This window comes from Bos indicus x Bos taurus, chromosome 21 (assembly GCF_003369695.1).
Source record: "Bos indicus x Bos taurus breed Angus x Brahman F1 hybrid chromosome 21, Bos_hybrid_MaternalHap_v2.0, whole genome shotgun sequence".
Taxonomy (NCBI): domain Eukaryota; kingdom Metazoa; phylum Chordata; class Mammalia; order Artiodactyla; family Bovidae; genus Bos; species Bos indicus x Bos taurus.
The window spans coordinates 16,480,910-16,504,862 of NC_040096.1; the positions used below are offsets into that span (position 1 = coordinate 16,480,910).

The 23,953-nt window shown below is 45.8% G+C and overlaps 1 protein-coding gene across 15 annotated transcripts in view; it reads left to right on the plus strand.

Moving 5' to 3' along the window:
- The window catches only part of AKAP13 (A-kinase anchoring protein 13), a 324,450-nt gene that overhangs the window by 173,727 nt on the left and 126,770 nt on the right, over positions 1 to 23,953 (plus strand). For all 15 annotated transcript variants that reach the window (XM_027522117.1, XM_027522121.1, XM_027522127.1 and 12 more), the window contains 2 exons: positions 1,290 to 4,302; positions 8,106 to 8,239. In XM_027522117.1, coding sequence (XP_027377918.1) covers positions 1,290 to 4,302; positions 8,106 to 8,239 — 3,147 coding nt within the window. The remainder of the gene's footprint in view (positions 1 to 1,289; positions 4,303 to 8,105; positions 8,240 to 23,953) is intronic.

The following is a 23,953-nucleotide window of genomic DNA, read 5'->3' on the forward strand; positions in this document are numbered from 1 at the left end:
CCCGAGTGGGCGGAGGAGTGAGACGGCGGCACACGGTGTGTGCGAGAGATTATCCTAACAGAGCGAATGACGAGTGAAGAGCGAACCAGGCATTTCAAAAAATAGTTCTGGGAGCTCCCTCGTGGCTTAGTGGTCAGGATTTCAGGCTTTCTCGGCTGTGGCCCGGCTTCAGTCTGTGATCAGGATGTGCAGTGCAGCCGAAAAATAAATAAGGAAAAAAAACCATGTAACTCAAAAAACAGTGTCATTCTAAGGGTTCCTGAAACTTAGATACAGAGGTAAACCCACTCTAACGATCAGACGTATTTTGTTTCTCTCCATTTTTTTCCTAAGCTTTGTCTAACATGTGCTTGTGGCTTTTACATAATTTTAACTTTAGATTAACTTTTATTTATTTTCCAAAACATTATAAATATCTTTTTCAGATTTCACTGTAGTCTTCACTGTTAACGTTTGGAATATATGACAGCATAGCGATCCGTATCAGGTTATTAGCCACGATTGTTCTAACCATTCCCACATAGTTTGTCGCATCTGTTTCTCAAGTTGCAAAGACCTATTTTTGAGATGACCTATAAAATATTCTCAAAGCACAGTGCCATCTGAGAATAATGAAAAATTCCCTATTGCTCGTTTGATATGTTATTTGTTTAATATTCAGTAGTAGAGGAACAGAGGAACTCTTTATCAGAAAGTGAAAGAAAGAATTGAATCATGCTACTCTTTTGAAATTATTATAGCCCCATAACTAAAATAGTTACCCTAGATTGAACAGAGCCTGTTTTGGAGATTGAAGGATGCTGTGTAACTCCTAGGTAAGAATTCAGGGCATGGGAGCATCTGTCTGTTCCTTGTGATTGAAGAGAGAGTTTACCAGACTGGTCAGGATTTGTTTTTACTTGTATATACAAGGCAGGAAGGAAGCTGCCTCTGCCCCTCTAAAGGCCCTATAAAAGGTAGCTTTTTCAGCTGCTCATTTGAAGATCAGTTCTGTGCTTTTTTAAAATAAGATTTTTTGAGGCTCAGTTTTAATCTGCTTTCTAAAATAAGTCAATAATGTAGAAAATAGCCATATTGTATTTTCTTGGCATCTTTATCATTCTGGCAGTTATGCAGCTATCAGAGGAAACTGAGGTCAGAGCCGAGGGAGCGTTTATTGGCATTTATTAGGTTGGCTCATCCTGTGACTTTAGAAGGGCTAGAATGCTAGTGACTTGTCTCCCATGTCAGTGACATCTTTTTCTCATGGTCAATTTTTTAAAAAAAAAACATCTTCTATTTCCTCCTAGAAAACAAACCTTAAGCAGATGGACAGTCTCATGCCCTCAGCGGTGACAGCACAGGAGCCTTCAAGTGCCCCCTGTGACCAGGATGCAGATGGTCACTTTCTTCCCCGAGAGTCCGAGCGCACAGCCAGCCAGCAGCTTGCCTCTCCTGAAGCTGCTGAGAGCTGTCAGCACTGCCGGGGGAGCTCCGTGGGGCAGACTGAGAGCTCCTGTGATTTGTCAGGTGCGGCCAAGGAGGAGGATACAGACCCTTCCTGCAGGAAGAAGAGCACAGGCGTGGAGAGAACAGGAGGTGAGGTGGGGCCAGCACCTATCACAGACCCTGGGGCGGCATCTGCTCCTGACAGCTGCATTCAGAGCGTGCCTGATGGCAGAGGAGAGGACCCAGAAGGCCTTCTGTCCTGTGGAGTCAGAGATGAAGAAACTACGTCTTCGGCAGTGGCCACCGACCTGGGGCCCCCAGGCAGCGTCCTGCAGTGGGGCGTGGCCCAGGCCTGCTCTGGAGGCAGGCTGGTGGTTGCTTCACCAGCAGGTGCCAGCGCCCCCCAGGCTACGGGAGAAAGGGAACATGGTCTCATGCACCCCATTGCTGCCATCGTGGGGAGCATGCTTGAAGTGGAAGAGAGAATGAAGAAACAATTTGAGGACTCCGGTATCAGCACTGCTGGAGACTCTGACGGAAAAGTCACAGACGAGCCTGTGTATGGAGCCAGCATTCTAGACCGCGTCTGGACCCCCCGTTCCCTGAAGGCTAACAAACCTGCAGAGTTGATCCTTGGAGTTAGTAATGGCAAAGCTGCCACTGACCAAACTGCAGAAACCGAAACTTCTAAAAGCTATACAGAGAGAGCTCACACTCCAGGAGCCCAGAACCCTCAGTTAATTCCAGCTGCTGCAGGCGACGAGGTTTCAGAAGGGCTCCGACCCAACACTCCCTTAGCCAGCATGTGTGCATCAGGGTCACCCTTTGATTTAACCTTGCCTGGGCTGCACAAAGATGTGACACCTACCCCGAAATCAGAAGCGGAGTCATCTGGTGTTCACAGCCAAGACAGCGAGTCACCCATCTGCTCCGCAGCTGGGGGTGATAAACTTGGCACAGCCCCTGGGTGTCAGCCAAGCACAGGGACGTCTGGTGGGGTGTCGCTTGCAGAACATTGTGACGACACAGCCCCCCAGCCTGAGAGCACAACCACAGGACAGCTTGGCACACGGCCCCTGCCCCCTGCCAGCTGCCCGAGCAGCCCACAGGCCAGCTCCACCCAGAGCACCCTAGACACCCCAGAACGTGTGGATGCTTCTCCTCTCCAAGTTTCAGATAAAGAAAGCCAAGGAGAAGATCTGAAAGCGGAGACATCGTCAGCAGATCCGGCTGAGGTGGTTCCACACCCACAGGCCGCTCCCCCCGCGGCTGAGAAAGAAGGGGCATCATGCCTGGCTGTGACACCAGGCGGGACTGTCTCTCTGGCAGGCAGTGAATCAGTAACCAAAGATGACGCACTCTCGCTTGTCCCCTCCCAGAGTGAAAAGGGAAGAGCAGCCCTCCAACCACACACAGGTGGTGGAGATGGGCCTGACGGAGACACAAGACGTCCGGAGGAGCAGCCTCCAGAAGGCGGCACAACGGGCCTGGGCCCACCCCCTGCGACCCTAGACCCCCCGCCTGGCATGGGGAACACTGGTCCCGGAGGACTCGCTGGGGAGCAGGAGTTCCCCTCCCCCACAGTGGCCCCCGAAGCCCCGGCCGTTGAGGGGGCCACTGCCTCTGCCCTGCTTCCTGGGGGTCAGGCCACTGCGACTGAAGGAGGAAAAACTCAGGTGGTTCCTGAGGGCCCAGGAGGCGAGGGTAAAGCCAGGACCTGTCCCACCACTGAGGATGGCGCTCTCTGCTCTGGAGCATCGCAGGAAGAACGCAGACCACCGCCTCCTGTGCCAGAGGCGCCGGGGGTCCCCGAAGAGCCTGGCGCAACGGCCGGGGCAGAGGACAGAGTGCCGCAGCCCAGCAACTCCCTGGGCACACCCTTGGCCCGTCTTCATGCAGAAGCTAAACCCAACAAGGAAGTGGCCCCAGCAGCCTCCCGGCCGACGGGAGGTGGGGCTGCACAGAGCCTGGTGCCACCAGGAGCCGGTCTGGCTGCATACTCCAGCCAGGACGCCCCAGGTGCAGAGCCGAGCAGCTCAGCTCCACCGCCAAGTCTGTTAGCAGGTGGGCCCGAGGCGCAGAACTGCAGTCCAGCTTCTTCGGCTCTGGATGTTGAGGTGGAAAACACCCCGTGCCCAGGGAAGAGCGCCGGGTGTGAGGTGAGTGGAGATGCAGCGCTGGACGGTGCCCGGGTCCGTGGTCTACAAGAAGCCCTTGGGGCCGGGACAAAGGATATATCTCACAACGCCCCAGACACCTCGTCCTGCCAGGAGGAGAATATGATCCTGGGTTTGCCTGGAGCTTCAGCAGCCGCAGGCATGACTGACCCCCAGGGCATCGCGCCCCTGGAGCTGGTGGCGCCTCCGGGTGGGGAGAAGAAGCTGGAGGGAGCAGACTGTGGCTCTGTTGGCCTGCAGGAGGCCCAGGGGGACAGTAAGGCGCATCATGACCCGCCGCAGGCTGCGGGCGGAGAGCGCCCCCCAGAGATGGGGCCCTCGGGTGAGCCAAGGGGTGCCCCCGCTCTGCCTTGCGCTGTCTCCACCAAAGCCCTGCATCGGCCCGAGGGTGCCAACTCCATCGAGGAGGCTGCCATCCGCATCGTGGATTCCGTCATAGAGCAAGTCAAGGCCTCCGGAGCACTGATGACAGAGGGGGCTCTCGGGCACGGGTCACCACCCAGGCCTCCCAAGGCAGGCCCAGGGACGGAGCCCACAGCACATGCTTCCGCTGGGGAGACGAGCTCCCTGCAGCCTGCAGAGACCCCGCCGGTGGACAGTGGTGGCAGAGAAGCCTCTGGGAGCCTTGAGCAGTGCTTTGCTGGAAGCGAGGAGCCAGAGATTATTGTGCCTGTCCAAGGACCTGCACCAGAGACAGGTAAGCCACACAGAGTACACAAGCAACCGTGTGAGGGATAGATTCCCTTCAGAGTCTCTGGGGTGTGCTGGTAAAAATACAAGTGTCACTGCTGTTTAGAGGCCGTGTGTTCACTGGGTCGGTTGCCAGGCTACCAATCAACACCATCCAGAGAGACACGTCATGTCAGACTGGGACAGATTTTGCTTCCTGTATTCCAGAGCCCTGGCTTGATAGCTCAGAACCTACAAATGCTCTGTCCGTCCCACCGAAGCAGCTGCAAGTTTCCTAACCTGGAAAACAGTACTGCGATCCCAGGTGCTCCAAAATGATAAAGGGATGGAGCAGATGTTTTGAGTCATGTGTCTTAGTGCTTTTTCTCGAGAACCGTGATACACAGTGCCGACAAAGTGTGTTTTATTTACAAACCTGAAAGTCCCTTTCTTTGCCCACCATCCTGGTCCGTGTCCTGAGCACATTTAGAGTCAGGGTGGTTTCAGAACAGCTGGCAGTACCTTTCTACGCCGATGGCCCAGCATCCCACATGGTGGCATCAGGTCATTGGTGGAGGCTGGGGGGACGGGAACGCCCTACTCTTCCTGCCCGAGGAGCAGGCCTCCTGTTCCATTGCCGGTGGCTCTTGGGCAGCCAGCCGTCTGGGAACTGGGGACCCCGCGCCGCGCAGGGCCTCGGACACAGGATTTCCGCCCGAGCCTGGTCTGCCGCGCTGCTGTCACAGGGCAGACGTTGTGTCTGCTTATCTCGGGGAAGCAGCTGCAGCGAGCAGATTGCTCACACGGCAGCAGCCCCGTTCCCTCTGTGGGTGACCATGTCCAGAGAGAGCAAAGAGAAGCCACTGGTGCTCGGTGGAAAGAGACCAGCCGCATAGAACTTCTTATTGGGGGTTGAGGCTGAGGCTTAAACTGAAGTCGGACTGAGTTTTGACTCTTGACGTCATTCAAGTTCAGTTGAGTTCACACTTTGAGACCACCACCTGTTCCCAGAGATAGAGGACCTATCTCCATGCTCACCCCCAGACTTTCATAGGTAAGAAGCCTATTTTGTTTTTATCATCCAACTGTTTTTGCAGTTCCTTCTAAATTTTGAAAAACCCCTTTACTGTAGCTGTGTGTTAAGCGTTGCGGGGGTGGGGCAGGAAGAGAAACGAACGAACAGAAGGCAAGAAGTTGCTTTGGAAAAAGCCCTTTAAACACAGTGGCCATTTCTCTTGATAAAGGGTTTTTAACCATTTATAATCTGTTTTTCCAGTTGAGGGATTTAAGAAACCCATAGTAGTAGTTTTGGTGGCGTCAGGCTTTTTGTTTTCTTAATATCTTGGATTGTTAGCCATGAATAAATTTCTATCACTGTCAGTCTCAGGATTTAAATAAGAAGGTCTCTAATTTTTTAAATAAGGCACAACAGCAGGTCTATTTTGGGGGCCCTGGCAGGTTGACATTTCAGAAGAATGGGAGTGGCTGTAAGCTGATGCCCGGCTATGTTCTTTTCATTTGGGTGCTGCGTCTTTGGCCACACGGGCTGGAATTATTTCTCTTTCCGGCTCAGTAGTCAGAATTTAACCCAAGTAAGTACAGACTAAGTAAGGTTGTGTCCAGAGTACCTTATGAGAAAAGGCAGATACCAAGAAGAGTTTCAGACTTTGATTTTTAGTAGTATACAAATATAGTAAGGATGCTATGGAATTGCATCTAAGATTTTAAGGCTGTAGGAAGGGAAATGAGACAGAAATCCAGTTTTAACAGTGTGGGTTTGGAGTGGGTGGATGTGTGTGAGAGAGGTACTTCTGATGCCTCGAGGAGTCATGTGTGTGTGCTCCATGCTGATGGCCTCCAAGGACAGGAAAAAGTAGCCAGTAATAAAGCAAGGGGTGCTTTTTTCAGAAAATAGCCAGGACTGGGGAAAGTCCCTGGTCGTGTTGCCCCAGAGAAAAAGCACCCAAGTGTGATCTCAGACCAAAGGGTATTTTCTAGGAAGTTTACATTCCACTTATGAATTTAACCCTACTGCTTTGTAAGTGGGCAGACATCGGTGTAACTGCTGGTTTGGAAGGGCCCACATAGCATTGGCCTCTGTTTTTATTATATACTGCCGTCGGCAGAGCCAAATAGAAATCGAGAGGAGGGAATCACATACCTTCAATTTGAACGAGAGGTCGGGGCCCAGTACGTATCAACAGCACTGCCTGCGGTGCTTTGGGAAGTTAGGATTGCATGACGGAGCCCCGCCAGTCCTGTGGGGGCTGCCGGCACCCTGCAAGTCCCAGTAAGCTCTGTTTACTGCTGTGACTGGGTGCTGCTTGCCAAGATACATATTTTCAGGTGATGGATATTATCATCAGGTAGTAAGGATTTATGAGAAATCATATCTCCAAATAAATGAAATAAAAATCAACACCTGCCCCCCGACCCCCTCCAAAAAAAAAAAAACCCTTGTCTTACTCACTTAGAAATGTTTTAATCAAGGAATATTTAAGGGGATTGCTTAGTCAGATTTTTTTTTTTAAACTTTAATCACATATTATGAAATGGAAGACAGATTTTCATTCTTCGGACAACAAAACGTTTGCCTTTTTTTTTTTTTTAATTGCTAGTAAGATCATGTAATTAAAAATAAGGGCAAAGAAAGGAGACTCACAAGTATTCATTTATAGTAATGTAGCTTTCCTAAATCTAAAGTAGAGCTTTATACATGTCACAGTGTGCTATTAGACTACCATAATTTTTCAGATTTATTTTTAATTGGAGGATAATTGCAATATTATGTTGGTTTCTGCCATTTGAATCGACTGTGAGTATACATGTGCCCCCTACATCTTGAGCCTCTCTCCCACCTCCCAGCCCTAGAATAGTCTTAATATACTTCATTATTATATACTGAGTATATACTATACTATATAATGTAGTCTTTGGTGAAAGAAACCTCTGTGCCCTCTGTTGTAGGGAGCATTTTTCTCTGCCAGAGTAGTAGTGTCACTAGATTAATAATCATAGAAGATTTTCAAGATGAAATCGAAATGATAGTTGTATTTGGATTATTAAGATGAATTTTGACTGTTCAGCCATCAGAGTCCCCTTTAAAAAAAAAGTGTCAAAGCTTAAATTTGTCTCAGGCATCATTCTATCACTTCCTTCCTGTATTAGCTTGGCCATATGGTGGTCAGGGAACAAAACCGCTACCGTATGGTCTGTTAAGCATCAGTCTAAAGAAAACATGAGGAACTTTTTCTTAAGAAAAGGACCTGCTGGTTTGTAATTGTGTTTTGGTTTGGAAAGAAATAAAAGATAAAGTCCAATTTACTCAGGATACTTTAGGTGGATGAGTGTGTGTAGTATGTTTTTAAAAGACTCTTCCCAAAGGCTGTATTTCATTCTCAGTGGCTCTTTTCTTCTTGCCGTGTGCAAGTATGTCTTGCCTCTATGATAATAAGATGGACTGACTACTAGCTGTAGTTGTTAATCGGTTCCCTTAAAGCTTGTGAGTTTTCTTTTCCATGTGCAAGTAAGCACCACACTCAGAACCATCATGAAAAGTTAATAGTGAAAATGGAAGTTCAGTAGGCATTGAACAAGATCTTCCCTTAGCTACAAACCCACACAGAGGCTGGAGAAAACCACACAACCCTGTGATCAGGGCTCAGCACAGAGCCAGAAATGACACCAGCTCCCAAACAATACTTGCTGTTTAATGCCAAAAAAAAAAAAAAGGCAAACAAAATGCATGAAACCTGGAGCAAGTTGTGTAAACAGAAAGGCCCAGGGAATCAATTTTTCAAATGCACTTTGTAACCACCTTGCTCTCCCTAGAAATGCCCGACACGAAAGCTGAAGATGAAGTGGATTTTCTGAGTAACACCCAGGAGAGTTCAGTTTCTGAAGAGGTGGCTCTGGGAAACAGAACCTCTACGCCGGAGGTGAAACCAGGCCCGAAGACCCAGGCGGTGAGTCTGTGCGAGCACAAAATGTGTTTAGCCTGCTCTGCTGTGGCATTGTCGGGGGGATTTTTTAAATTCACAGTAGGATTTTTCCCCTTCTCCCTTATTCCCTCCTTTACAAATGTGGACGTGATGCAGTGAGGCTTTTACACAGCGTCGCTTTAGAATGGATGTCTTAGATCCCTGCAGGGATCCCTGGGAGGTTGTAATGAAAAGGGTTTTTTCCCTGTGAGCACAAGACTTTCCAGTTTGTCATGAGGTTTAACATGTCTCAAGATGGGAATTACCACAAAAAGGGATCTACTGACACTTGTTAAACCTGACTCTTCTTTCTTTATATAGAAACTGATAGCGAAGATGATATTTTAATTTGAAACCCAATACTGACGGAAATAGAAAATATGTCATTTTTAATGATTAAAGAAAATAAGGTTTATTACATTTTCATAACAACTATTGAGACATAATTCACATAACTGTACAGTTCACTCATTCAGGTGAAGTGCACGGTGCAGTAGTTTTTTACCATATTTACAGAGTTGCACAACCGTCCCCACTGCTCAACTTTATAACATTGGCATCACGCCAGAAAGAACCCCATCCTCACTAGCAGCTCACCCCTGCCCGCCTGTCAGTAGTCACCAGCCTCCTTTCTGTCTCCAAGGATTCGCCTCTTCCAGAACATCATGCAAATGCAGTTCCAGAACATGTGGCCTTCAGCAACTGGTTTCTTTCACTTAGTGTATTCTTTCAAAGTTCATCCGTGCTGTAACATTGATCAGTATTTAATTTCTTTTTATTGCCAAGTAGTACCCCATTGTATGGATGTACCATATTTTTTTCTATATTTGGATTGTTTCTACTTTTTGGCTGAATAGTTGTGAATAGTAACTGCTAACGAACTGTCCATTTGTATGGACATATGTTTTTATATGCTTAGTAATTATTGTGTTGGCTCATGTGGTAATTCTATATTTAGTATTCAGTAAGTTTTCAAAAATGATTTTTTTTTCAGAGTCTTGATTATTGTTCTTGTTTGAAGCTGTTAACTTGTAAAACAAGAGAACTTGTTTGAACTTGTTGAACAGTGCTAGTGCTCTAAGCTTTAGATGCCATGATTTTCTTTTTTTAAAAAGCAACAAAAGCAAACAAAAAAACCAGCACACATCTTTGGCTGGAAAATCAAGATACTGGAGTAAATCACATTGCCCATCAGAAAATCAGCCATCCTTGTCTAGACTTGAGGGTGTGTTTTTTTTTGCTCTTCAGAGGGCTAAGTATTTTTCATAGAATTACCCCAGTTAGCTAAACAGAACGGTACCCTTCCAAACTGTTTCAAGTGTATGGATTGGGATAAACAAGCTTCATTTTGTTGGAGTGCAGTGGTAGGGAGGTGCTGGCTGTTCTCACCCACCCCTTATTACCGATAATATTCATGACTAATGCCTGGGTGGCTACTTGTAGGGCAGGCATTATTCAGACAAGTGTTGCTTTTGCCCCTGGGGAAAGAAAAGAGAACACGCCCTGCATGGGTAACATGTGTCTTTGTTTCCAGAAGCCCCTGAAAAAGGGAAGGAACAAACTCACATCCTTGAATTCAAATACCTCTGCTTCTTCGTCCTCCATGTGAAGTCCTGTGATTAGTGTCCTGTGTACAGCCTGAGGCTGGCCACAGACCCTTTGCTTTCCTGTGAGGATAGCTCTGTCCTGACTGTATCTTAACCATTACAAAGAAGAGAGCAAAACTCTGTTTTGAGTTTTTGTTTGTTTTGTATTGGGGGTATAGCTGATAAACAGACAGTGTTGTGATAGTTTCGGGTGACCATTGAAGGGACTCAGCTGTACACACAAATGAATCCATCTCCCCTAAACTCCCCTCCCATCCAGGCTGCCACATAACGTTGAGCAGAGTTCCGTGTGCTAGACAGCAGGTCCTTGTTGGTTATCCATTTTAAGTACAGCAGTGTGTACATGTCCATCCCCAGCTGCCTGACTATCCCTTCCTCCCATCCTTCCCCCTGGTAACAGTAAGTGTCTTCTCGAAGTCTGTGAGTCTGTTTCTGTTTTGTAAGTAAGTTCATTTGTATCATTTTGTTTTAGACTCCAGATATAAGGGCTGTCACTGGATAGTTCTCCTCTGTCTGACTGACTGAAAGTTGCTCCTTTCCTCATCTCTTTTCCTCTTCTCATTTTCCCTCCAGTTTTAGAAGTTGAGAGAGAGGACACTCCTCTGGTTGGTCATCAGGCGTCATTTTACAGATAGAAGAAGTAGACCCCCAAATAGTCCCTTGGCTAGCTTAAGGTCAGGGCCTGCTAGAATGGGAGCTTCTAGTTTGGTTCTAACCTAGAATCTGCCCAGTGGGGTGCTTTCCTCCCCAACTCTTAGCCCAGGCTCCTTATCCTAAGGAGCCTCAGGATTCAAGAACCATGTAATTTGTCTGCTGTTGCTGGGGTATCTTTGCTTTGTGTCTGCCTGTGCTCCATGTAGTTAGAGAAAGCATACTTTAATGGGATTTTTAGTTCATGAGGATCTTCAGGTCTAGCGCTCACAGCGTTCTTACAGTGTCGTGAAATCTGACCTCTGACCTGCCCTCCCTTGCTGTGGATCGAAAGCAGGAAGCGTGGACACACATTTTGCATCTTCCCGTATTTTGCATCTTCCCCTGTCGCATTTTCTCCTTTTTTCCCCATCTGACTCTCTGCATGTTTTTTGCCTGGAGGGAAGTTTGTGAACACTTACAAAGGACAGAGAATAAATACATCAGAGTTTGTGGGAGGTACAGTTTCTGTAACAGCTAATCGCCTTTGCTGTTGCATGTGAAAGCAGCCAGAGGCTGCCTGTAAACAAGCGTTTTACTGACAGTTCCGATAAAAGCTTCATAGAAATTTGCATTTCTTTTTTAAATTTTTTTCTTTTCTTTGAAATTTGAATTTCATATTGTGAAATCATTTCATATTGTAAAATCATGTCATATTGTGAAATGATTTCATGTCATGAAATACTCTTTTTTGAATGTTTTCTTTCGTCACTAAAAAATGTAAAAATCCGCTCTTTGGTGTGTTTTTTTTTTTTTTTTTCAATGTGCTGTACAAAAATGGATGGTGGTAATCTGTCTGCCCCTGCCTTTAGAATATGTGTGCCTCAGTGGATGAGAAGAAAGAGAAAGCAAGTAGAATTTTTTCTCTTCTGAGTGGTCTCAGCCTGTGGGGGAGCTTGTTACTAAACCGCACAGAGGAAGTAGAGAGTTTCATGTCTCTCCCAAGTGTGTCTTTTGACTTGGTATCTCGACTTCCTTGTCCTGTTTGTCTTCTGGCCTTAACCTTCTGGAGCCTGGGCTTGCAGTCTGAGATTGTGATGGTAGTCGAGGGCGGAGTGGCACTCGTTTAGGATTATTTAATTTGGTCTTTCAGACACATGCCCAGTCTGTGTATTGCCCTTGGGAATAAACCAGTCATTGCCTCAATGACTCATTGTTTCTCTGAATCAACCTCTTCCAAATGTAAAACAGGAAAAAATCTGTGTGTCTTAATGCTTTGCTACTGTCTTGAAAACCTGGAACCTTTGCGTAAGGAATAAAGGATGCATAAAGGAATCGGGCAGTGTCAAGACTAGTGCTTGTGTGTCCGCAGAGAAAGCACATGTGTATTCAATGCTTCAGGTTTCTCAGCACGTGATACATGGTCCTGACAGATACTTCCCCGTTGAATCAAAAGTAGTTCACAATTCCAGAGGCCCGGTTTTACACGCAGAGTGGTCCATTCCCAGTAGTCATTTTACCACCATTTTATATTCATGGTTTGTCCCTACGTATTGCCAAAGCTTTAATACTAGTTACACTTTCAGTTCAGTTCTTCTAGATTACCTTTTGTTGTCCTTTTTTCCCCTGGTGAGTTAATATCTATCAAGTACGTGGAGCTCAACATGCAGTAAGTACAGCTTAGCATTCTTATTATTAATTAGTTTCATAACTTCATATTCCAGTATCCTTTTTACTCACTGAAGTAACCAGTGACTTACAGTGGTTCCTAAAGCAATCAAACTGCAGATTCTGCTTCTTGAACATTGTTATAAAAGCTTCAGGAGTAGCAGCTAGCATTAATTTAAGTTGGGAGACAGGGTGCTGGTTTTAGTTCTGAGATCTTTAGAAATTTGAATGGACCTTTAGAAATTTGAATGGACCTGAAAGATTATCTGAAATATGAAGGAAAGAAATGGTTCCTGGAAAGTTAAGCAACTAGCCTCATTTCACAGCTAGTTAACTCTGTACGATAGACTGAAACTCGTTTCTGTATGGGTAATGTTTCTGTTACACTGTGGTTTTCAGAAAACTCCTCCTGAGGATATACATCTGGGCAGTTCAGCTCACTTTGATTTTTCATGTTTTAAACAAACAGCCCTGAATGATGGATACACACATGAAGATTCTGAAACAGTTGCGTCATAGTCTCATGCTTTCAATGATAGTCGGAGAAATTCCTTTGACTACTTTCAGTTCAGATCAGATCAGTCGCTCAGTCATGTCCAGCTCTTTGCAACCCCATGAATCGCAGCACGCCAGGCCTCCCTGTCCATCACCAACTCCTGGAGTTCACTCAGACTCACATCCATCAAGTCAGTGATGCCATCCAGCCATCTCATCCTCTGTCGTCCCCTTCTCCTCCTGCCCCCAATCTCTCCCAGCATCAGTCTTTTCCAGTGAGTCAGCTCTTCGCATGAGGTGCCAAAGTACTGGAGTTTCAGCTTCAGCATCATTCCCTCCAAAGAAATCCCAGGGCTGATCTCCTTCAGAATGGACTGGTTGGATCTCCTTGCAGTCCAAGGGACTCTCAAGAGTCTTCTCCAATACCACAGTTCAAAAGCATCAATTCTTTGGCTACTTTAGCACCTACTTTTATTTGCTTTAAAAGAAGTCTCGTGTTCTTCTTATAATTTGTTCACCTGTAGCTAAATACCATCAAGATGGTATTTGTCCAAAGAGTTTGCTTTTGCTGAATAAATAAGATTTTCCTGACCTGCTATTTATTTCCTAAAGAATGCTGTGCAGAGATGACTCTGAATATTGAGTCCAGAACAGAAAGCCCCTGGGACCGTTCACCTTGGGGATGTGCTGCACAGAGGCCAGGAAGGCGTTCTGACTCCTGCTTGCCTGCCCTAGTGCTCCAAACCAGCGTACTCCGTGTCTCCTGTGATCTGTTCAGTGTATGGCCAGGTTAATGAGGAAGGACTGTCTGTTCATTGAGGTTATTTCTATAATTCCTTTTCCAAATGATCATTGCAAAAGCTTGTTAGCCATATGGAAGAGTTAATTCAGCGAGCCAGAGTGTCTTGTCAGGATGCCGATGGTCCTGGCAGCCAAACACTCAAGAAGAAATACATTCAAGCCCAACTATATAAAATCCCGTATGTTGAGTGTTAGGTTACGGGGAAAGTCTAGTCTTCATTTAACACATCCCGCAATCAGAACCACTCCCTGTAAAAAAGAAAAAAACAACTACATGGCCAAACATTAAATTAGCTTAATTTTCGTTAATTATTTTTACAACAGTGTTAATATTTGTTTCTTCATGGTTTTGGTAAGGGCAGTGTTAGACTATTTTAAATCTTTTTGAATTCTCCCTGTGCTTTGATTATTTTCCGTGTTTTCTTCCTCTTGTCTCAAGGGGGCGAGCTTGCATTTCCATACCTAGGCCAGGAGCCTCTAAAAAGGGGTTTGTTTTTTCGAGTGTGGCTTTTCACAGCCTTTATGCTGAGCTACGGCAGCTCTCAGACTATTTGGTAACTGACTGGACAGGTCATAGCACTGATAACACAGGAGGGCTCACACAGCCTACCCTGTTATTTGACAGTTTCCAGTTTTTAAAAAGAGGCTTTTGAAAATGTCTGTGCTATCATATTTACATACAGAATTTTGTGGAGTGTCACCCAGGAAAAAGCAAAGTGGCCTCGCCAATAAGTCTCCTCTACGTATATTTGATGTTTAAGAGAACTGGCACCCCCGTCCCTGTGCCTCCATTGCCAGTTATCTTTTCTGGGGTCCAAATCTAGAGCTACCTTTAGTCACAGGGAAACTTACTCCTCAGCTTTTTCTTATAGAATTTTTAGAGATACTCTGGATGTTTCTTCTGACATGGACTTAACAAGAAATTTGTGCAAGTATTTGAGCAAACTCTGGGAGATAGAAGAGAACAGAAGAGCCTGGCTCGCTGCAGTCCATGGGGTTGCCAAGTCGGACACAACTTAGAAACTAAACAACGACAACATATTATTCTAAAGAAGATAGTTGCCAAAAAGAAGTGCCTTGAAGAACCCCAGATCATAAAGCCACAAGTGGAAAAACCTGCAGCCTTAGTGTAAAAGTATCTGTAGGTAATATTTGTAAGTTCATATGTGTGTGCTCAGTCACACACATATGAAGAGTATAATTTAATGATCTGTAAGAATATAATTTAATATCTGTAGATAATATATGTAAGAATATAATTTAATGATTTAATTTAAAACAAAATAGCATAAGTTTTCCCTTTTCTAAAAAACTGAGGTACAGTTGGTGTACAGTGCTTCATTTTAGCTGCTTAGCAGTGATTCACAATTTGTAAAGGTTTGTGTTCCATTTAGAATTATTAAAAACACCAGGTGTGCTCCCTGTGCTGTGCAGTATGCCCATATAACGTATCTTACACGTAGCAGTCTGCACCTCTTTATCCCCTTGTCCTGTCGATTCCACATGTAAACGATACCATGTAGTATGTGTTTTTCTCTGTTGGACTTAGCTTCACTTAACGTAATTCCCTCCAAGTTCCTGTACATTATTGCAACCGGCAAAAACTCATTCCTTGTTACGCTGAGTAGTATACCAGTGTATATGGCCATGCACTTTTAAGTGACTATTTGGTCTGTGAAGAAGGCTTAGGTCCCTGTTGATAATGTGCATAATTGGGGCAGTTATATTCTCAGCTGAGATTTTGATTGTGTGTTTTAAGAAGAGGCCTCGCTGGTTGGCCTCCATAAAAATAAAAGGTGCACACTGTGTGTGGGGTGGCCTGCTCTAGCCAGGAAAGGGTTCAGAGGTACTCATTGCTCGTATCTTGGTCCTCTTTGGCTGCTCAACTTTGTGATGGGGCCTGTGGCTTTAATTTCAATTTACTTATTCATTTAGTAAGCCTTAAGTGAATGTGCCTTTCCCTCTCAAGGAGTTGCATCGAATATGTAGGGAAGTAAAAAGAGGTTAGATATTGTCCCTGCCCCCGGTCCAGTTAATACAGCAGGCATGCACGGGCACGCACACTCTGGTCACTGTACGTGAGGTGTGCCGTAAGGTGCCTTCAGGGGGCTGTAGGAGGAGTTCACAGAACTCAGGTGCGTTCTTCCTGAGACGTGCTTGTCTGGATGTAGTGATGTTTCCTTAGTAAAACCTTTTTGTAACACTTGTGGTCGAAATATTCACTACAAAGTAGGGATGGGTTCAGGGGACTTGTGATGTGCTCCCCAGCTTGATACTCTTTATTGCTTTCACAGTGTGCTTGGCCCTGTGGGAGATCTCAGAATTGCCAGAAATGCCCCAGTTTCCATTTAGGAAACTGAAAAGTAGCATTTACCAAAAGAAGTACAGGAGTCGGGGGAGAGAGTCACAGGCAGTGTTGGTGAGATGTGGGTTCAGTGACCCCCGGGTCAGGAAGAGCCCCTGGAGGAGGGCATGGCAGCCCACTCCAGTGTTCTTGCCTGGAGAATCCCATGGACAGAGGAGCCTGGGGGGCTGCAGTCCACAGGTTCGCAGAGAGTCAGATGCAGCTGAAGCAACTTAGCACACATGCGTGTATAAAGAATGGAAGTATTCAGTAGTGTGAGAACCATGTAGGAATTAAAAAGAGTAGTCTCTCTGTTTAAGCATTTCCATTCTTTGCCTCTTTCATGCAGTGATATAGCCACTCTTCTGCCGTTCTGAGAATCCTGCATGCCCTCATCTTGGCCTAAGGACCCAGAGAATTGTAACATGGTCTTAAGTCCGCACCGCACGTGTAGTCTTTAGTTGATGGTGAAAATACTTTCCATAAAGTTCAGAACAGAAAATACTATTACGAACACATTTAAAATGTCTTCAGTTCAAGCCTTAATAAGAAGTCCAGCTAAGCCAGATGTTTATTACGTTGGTCTTCCTTGTCTGTGTAGCAGTTGGCATTCTGTTCTGAGTCATCAGACCTGATACATATTTAAGAGTTTTGAAAACCTAATCATTCTGGGGTTGGAGCTTGGAGTCAAACTGTAGTATTAATGTAAGAATGCAATAGATTTTTTGTCTTTGGTTCCTAGATTTCTATTGAGATAGTTAGAAGATTTCTGGAACTGTTTGAACTACTTATGATAGGAATAATTAGAATCAGTATATAGCTTCCCAAAGTGGACATTGTGGAAAATATTTGAATGTCTAAATTTGACTTGGAGCTTTCACTTACGTGAGATAAACAGTAGTTCCTCCTTATCCGTGGAGTGTATGTTACCAGACCCGTTTGGACACCTGGAACCGTGTTTTGTTCGCTCAGTCATGTCTGACTCTTTGCGACCCTATGGACTGCAGCGTGCCAGGCTTCCCTGTCCTTCACTGTCTCCCGGAGTTTGCTCAGACTCATGTCCATTGAGTCAGTGATGCCATCCAACCATCTCATCCACTGCTGCCCCCATTCACTTCCTGCCCTCAGTCTTTCCCAGCATCAAGGTCTTTTCCAGTGAGTTGGCTCTTCGCATCAGGTGGCCAAACTGTTGGACCTTGGGATAGTGCCAAATCCTATACCCTGTGTTTCTTGTACACACATGTGATAAGGTTTACTTTATCAGATACAGTAAGAGATGAACAACAGCAATAATAAAATGTCATGGTTATAACAATATACAGTAATAAAAGTTACATGAATGTGATCTCTCTCTCAAAATACCTTATTGTACAGATTTAATGTCTTCTCCATCTTAACTGAGCACTTACCATTGCACTATGCCTGTAATTCTTGTAATTTGAGATGAGACAGCAAAACTAGCACTTTTTCCTTGTTCCTGCTTCACAGTTTCTCAGAAGATTGATTCTTAACCATAGATCTTAGCAACTTCAGCATATGGTTTGTTGTTGTTTTTTTTTTTTTTTTTCTTCACCCGTTATTAAGTCTGAAACTTTCACCTTTTCGGGCTTCCCTTGTGGTTCAGCTGCTAAAGAATCCACCTGCAATGCGGGAAACCTGTTTGATCCCTGGGTTGGGAAGATCCCCTGTAGAAGGAAACAGCTACTCACTCCAGTATTCTGGCTAGGAGAATTCCATGGACGGTATAGGCCATGGGATCGAAAAGAGTTGGACACAACTGAGCGACTTTCACTTTTTTTTTCTTCACCTTTTCATTTAGAGCACTTTATACCTTTGGTAGATCCAAATTGCCGGCATCACTACTCTTGTGCTTTGGGACTCCTGAAATAAAATAAGGGTTAATTGAACACTGCAAAGTGATACTGAGAGTCATTCTGATAACCAGAAAAGCTACAAAGTGGCTGACGGGCAGGATTTACTCTTCTTGATTGCAGTCTCCTTGAAGAAAGCTGCTGCTGCTAAGTTGCATCAGTTGTGTCCAACTCTGTGCAACGCCATAGATGGCAGCCCGCCAGGCTCCCCCGTCCCTGGGATTCTTCAGGCAAGAACACTGGAGTGGGTTGCCATTTCCTTTTCCACTGCATAAAAGTGAAAGTGAAGTTGCTCAGTCATGTCCGACTCTTAGCGACCTCATGGACTGCAGCCTACCAGGCTCCTCCGTCCATGGGATTTTCCAGGCAAGAGTACTGGAGTGGGGTGCCATTGCCTTCTCCATGAAGAAAGCTAGTCCAGTAGAAAAATGGGCTGAATTTAGAGATACCTCACCACCCCTTTGGTTGGTTTGCAGAAATAGCAAGCATGGGATCATAAGATGTGTAGTGGGGGCATTTAAAGGGCTTTGCTCTTTGCATTGGGATTCTGCCATTACAGGAACCCCAGATCTTCTAGCACACGTTGCTCTCCTTATAGAATCTTAGTGTAGGGCGGCACAGTGGCCTCTGTCATGCAGTCTCTACCCTGTAGTTTGCAAGGAAGTGACTGGAGCCCAGAGTGCTCCATGCTCAAAGGGCTTGCCTTTGTTTGCCCCAAACCCTGGAGCCTGGCCTCTCACTTCCTGCCCACCTCTACCGGCGAGACCACCTCGTCTCCTTTAAGTCCCACGCTAAGCTGAGGCACCCTGCCAGCCTCTCCAGGCCTGGCTCCCTCTGCTGGGGCAGTCCTTAAATAGGACCAGCTCTCCTGGACAGTGGCCCTCTTCTGTTTCATGGAGCCCTTGTGCCATCCCCATACATAGAGAGAAGTCGCAGGATGGGCATAGCTGAATCTGCACGCTGCTTCCTGTGCTGGGGTCATCTGCTGCCCGGGGGGCTCTGCAGCTCTGCCTTCAGCAGGTTGCCAGCTCGTGTGGATTCTTGGAGGCCCGGGCTGGGGCCTGGTGCTGAAATCACAGTACCGGGCCGTCTGGACAGGTGTGCGGGTTGCACCCCTGTGGCCTTCCCCTCTCCGGAGCGTGGCATCTTGATTTTGATGCATGCTTGTCCCGTGTTGCCTTCCCTGTGATTTCATGCAGATCATCATCTACCGAGGCGGGGGATCTTTGGATCTAAACAAGCACGTGTGAGCTGGTCAGGACTCCACGTGGGTCTCACAGTGTTTGTTTCCTGGCTGCGTCCTGGTGGACGAATGGTGTGAGATGGGGAAGGGCCTTGGGCTCCCCTGTGAGTGCCGAGTCCTCCACTCAGGAGTTGCCCCTGACACCCTGGGGAGAGCACAAAGGGAGGATCTCCCTTGCAGCGCCCTTCATCTTTCTGTTTCTATGAAAATAATAATTTCTGGAAATGGGCTTGTGGGCTTTTTCATTTCTGACATCAGTTTATTTCTTTGCCAGCCTTCCTCCTTACTTTGCCACCTCAAATTCTTTTTTTTTTTAACCCAGTCTTTTATTTTGTATTGGGGTTTGGCCGACTTTACAATGTTGTGATATTTTCAGGTAAACAGGGAACAGGACTCAGCCATATATATACATGTATCCATCCTCCCCCAAACTCCCTCCCATCCAGCCTGCCGCGTAACACTGAGCAGAGTTCCCTGTGCTGTATGGTAGATCCCTTGTTGGTTACCCGTTTTAAATACAGCTGTGTGTACATGACCTTCCAGAGTCCCTAACTATCCTTTCTTCCCCTCTCTGCCCTCAGCAACCATAAGTTTGTTTCCGAAGTCTGTGCGTCTCCTTCTGCTTTGTAAGTAAATTCATTTGTGTCAAATTCTCACATTCATTTCCCCATTGAATCATCTACAAGCCGAGCACCTTATAGGCGGTGGGGTCTAGAGGTCTTGGGACAAGGGTTTGGCATCAGGCCTCCCCCACCCGCCCCCCATGCCAGGCTAGTGGCATGGGTGAGAAGAGCCAGATCACCACCTCTGCCCCTGGCTTCTTGAGGTCGCACCAGAACCTTGTCGCGTGTGACCGCCCCTCTGGGCAGCAGGACATTCATTCCAGGAGACGTGGGAGATTCTTCTCTCGTTCCACCCCTGTGAGGCCAGGGCTGGTGGAAGGCCACAGCTTGACTTCTCAGTGGGGGCCGCGTGGGGAGAACGTGTGTGTATCCATGCCTGAGTTCCTTCCTTTTAAACATATATAACGGAAGATTCCAGTGGTAAATGAGACTATGGGGATGTGTTCCCTTCCTACAGGCCTGACTTAACTTGTGCATTTCCAAAACTAAATCAAGCCTTCCATTGGCGAACACCTCCTGTTTTGTGTGTTGAGCTCTGTAATAGAAGCTGGGGGTGCTGTGATGGTCAGATGAGTAGGACATCCCACCCCTCAAGAAGCCGTGTTGGGAGAGGCAAAGGAATGAGCCACTAGTTGGCCCCTGAGGCCAGGGAGCTTAGAGAAGGAGCCGTCTTTCGTCGAGGCCTTTTTATACCCGTGTCCCTGCAGTTCGCTTTGGTGCCATGATACCATCAGCCGTTCAGTGGAGTTCTGCCGAAATGATTCACATGGGGATTTTTCCCCTGTTGACAGCCTTGCTGGCCTTAAAATAAAGAGCCGGTCTTTTCATTCCAGTTCCAGAAAGTGATGCTCGTGTTGTCGGTGTTTTGCCAGGGAACAGTTCCTGTCTCCAGCACCATCGTCCAACAACGCGATGGGCTGCGTTCCTTCCTAGGAGTCATTAGACTTCCCTAATGAGATGATCCAGAGGAAGAAAATAGAGCTCTGGCCCTGCTCCCTCATTAGTGCTGTGTCTGCCTCACATCAAGCTCATTGAATTGTTTTTCTCCTTGCCTGAGACTGTTCTTTCCTCCTTGGCTCAGGAAGAGGGTTGCAGGCCAGGCTCTCTTGACGTGGGACCTTGATGCATTTGCTCTTGCAGCAGAACCCAGTGTACAGGCTGAGCAGAAATCACTCTTTCATGGTTGCCATATAGTGTGGACTGTACTCTGAGGTTTGTTTTGCTTTTGAAGTCCAAAGAACGTGTCCTGCAGGCCTTGAAAGAAAGCTCGTCACTGGTGCACTCCACCCGCGTAGCCCCCCAGGCTCGGTGAAGCCAGGGGAGGTTCCTGAGAAGTGCTGATGCCGATGACGGACACCTGCCGCTCCTTGTCACCGTTTCCGTGTTTCTCTACCTATTCGCTTCAGTTTTGGTGTCATACTGGAAGCTGCTGTTTGAGCTGTCCTTGGCGGGGTCGGGGCCGGGTGTGGAAACCTCCTCAGTGCCTAACAGTGCTAAGTTTTCTCATCTTTACTTCCCGATGGGGAATTTTTGCCTTTATTGCCACACGTCTATCTCATGGCATGGCTGTTTAGTAAAAGCAAGATAATGCACGCCCTTTCAACACGATAATCTTTGAATCAGTCTTACTGTTCTTTGAAACTTAATGTCCCCGTGGGTTACCACCTGTTATTGGTGGGCAAGCATGAAGGTGCCCTGAAAGTGATTGATGTGAAAAGTTGCCTTGATCCTTCCTCCCTCAAGCTAGTTAGTGCTAGCGGGGAGCAGGAAAGAGGGAGGTGGCAAAAAGGAAAGGGAAGATGAAGGAGAGCTTTAATGTGGGGGCTGAGGAAGCAGAAGGATAATGCAGCCTGAGTCTCTCTTCAGCATCTGCAACTGTCCAAGGCATGAAATGGTAACAGCTGTGAAAAGACCCGGGTTGTCTAGTCCTTCTAGCAGTTGTTCATGAACGTTCTTGTAATTCATCACCCCAGGGTAGAGGAGATTATAAAATGAGATATTAAAAAAAGAAGGGCTGGCCGATCCTTGTGAAAAGGATTTTATCACCTAACCAGTTAGCTTAATGGAGGATGATAATTGCACTAATTTAGCTGAGGAAAAAGTGGGAATTGTCAAAATATTTTTTAAAGCAAGATTTTTAACTTTTAGATAGAAACTGGTCCTCAGAGGAAATCTCAATAACCATTGCTCAGTAGAGGCACTGCTGGGCCACCTTTAACGTAATAGATAGGACTTTATAAATATCGGCATCCATTTTCACCAAACAAGTATTTCTTTGGGAACTTCTTTTTAATAAAGGCTAATTAAGACATGTGACAAATGCTTGTCATTTTTACAAGATGGCCTTTTAAAGAGATATAACTCCTCCTACCCCCTGTTCCCAAATGTGTATATGCGCTGATGACCACAGGGCATAGCAGAGCTGAGACAACTCGACTATGGCAGCGAGAGAGGAATCTGTGAAGCCTCCTAACGTGCCTTTAGCATCCATCCCTTAGAATTGTGTCCTCAACATCCATTCCTTAGAATTGTGGCTTGCAGCTCCTCATACCACCTGCCCAGGAATGAAGACCACTCTACAATTAGATGGTAGCTTCTCCACTCTGGAAGCTTGGGCACAGCAGTCTTTTAGAAATGGCAGAGTTTTCAGATCGCTGGAGGTAAAGCCTCAAGTTCTTGAGCTTCTATTTAAAAGTCTTTGCTGTCATGTATTTCTGAAATACCCGTGTATTTGACAGGCTTGTTAAATTCTGAAAAAAATTTACCCTCTTCTTGATGGCTTGCCAGCATCATCATGACTCTCATTGGACTGTTTTGTCATAAAGGTGAGCATCACTGGGCACTGGTCTCACTGGCAGTTCAGAAACTTGGCTGAAGGAGTTACTCATATCACTTTACAGCTTGGTCAGGGCCTCAGTCTCTCAAAAATGGAATTAGCCATATGGTCTATGAGAAAGTGCCTTTCAGGTAAATTTGTTTGCACGTAGCTCATGGAAATAGTCTTTTCCTAAAGAGTTTTATTTGCTCTTCAGAAAACCATCTCTGCTTTTCATTCCTGCTGGAGTTTCTCTCAGTTCATCAGCTTCATTCAACATATTAGGGAATTGTTGATTCCTCACTTCACGTACATAAAACTATAGACATTGGCTTTCATATAGTCTCTGTTTTGCTTTCTTTTTTTTTTTAAATATATTTTATTGAAATACAGTTGCCTTACAGTGCTGTGTTAATTTCTGCTATACAGTGATTCAGTTACACATACATGCATTCTTTTCCATTATGGTTTATCACAGAATATTGAATATAGTTCCCTGTACTATAAAGTAGACCTTGTTTATCCATTCTGTATCCCAAACTCCAGATCAGCCCCTCTGCCTCCTACCCACCCTCTCCTGCAACCACAAGTCTTTCCCTATGTCTGTGAGTCTCTGTTTCACAGATTAGTACGTCTGCGTCGTATTTTAGACTCCACGTGTAAGTGATATCCGGACATTTGTCTTTCTCTTAGTTACTTCACTTAGTGCGATAATCTCTAGGCCCATCCATGTTGCTGCAGGTGGCATTATTTTCTTTCTTTTTTATGGCTGACTAATATTTCTCTGTGTCTGTGTATGTACGCAGACCACATCTTCTTTATCCATTCATCTGTTGATGGGCATTTAGGGTGTTTTCCATGTTTTGGCTCTTGTGTATAATGCTGCTATGACTGTAGAGGTGTCTGTATCTTTCTGAAGTCTCGTTTTGTCTGGGTTTATGTCCAAGACTAGGGTTACTGGACCTTATGGCAAGTCTGTTTTTAGTTCTTTGAGGAACCATCATACTGTTTTCCACAGTGGCTGCACCAAACTGTGCTTCAAGCAGTGCGGGAAGGGAAGGTTCCCTTGTCTCTGCACCCTCTCCAGCGTTTGTTATTTGTAGATGTTTAGTGATGGCCATGCTGACCAGTGTAAGGTGTGGTACCTCACTGTCGTTTTGATTTGAGTTTCTCCAGTAATTAGCCATGCCGAGCATTTTCTCACGTGCATTTTGGCCATCTGTATGTCTTCTTTGGAGAAATGTCTGTTTAGGTCATTTTTTGATTGGTTTGTTTATTTTCTGTTGTTGAGTTATATAAGCTGTTTGCATATTTTGGAAACTAAGCCTTTGTCCTATTCCACAAACTGTCTTTTTGTTTTGTTTATGGTTTCCTTTACTGTTCAAAAGCTTATAAGTTTGATTAGGGCCCATAAGAGTCATATCTTTAAGTCTTCAAGTCTTTAAGCCATTTTGAGTTTATTTTTGTGTTTGGTGTGAGGGTGTATTCTAACTTTATTGATTTACATGTGACTGTCCAACTTACCCAACACCATTTGCCGAAGAGACTGCAAGCTAGAAAACTTTCATCCCAGATTCCTTCGTCTTAGCCCAAATTAAAAAA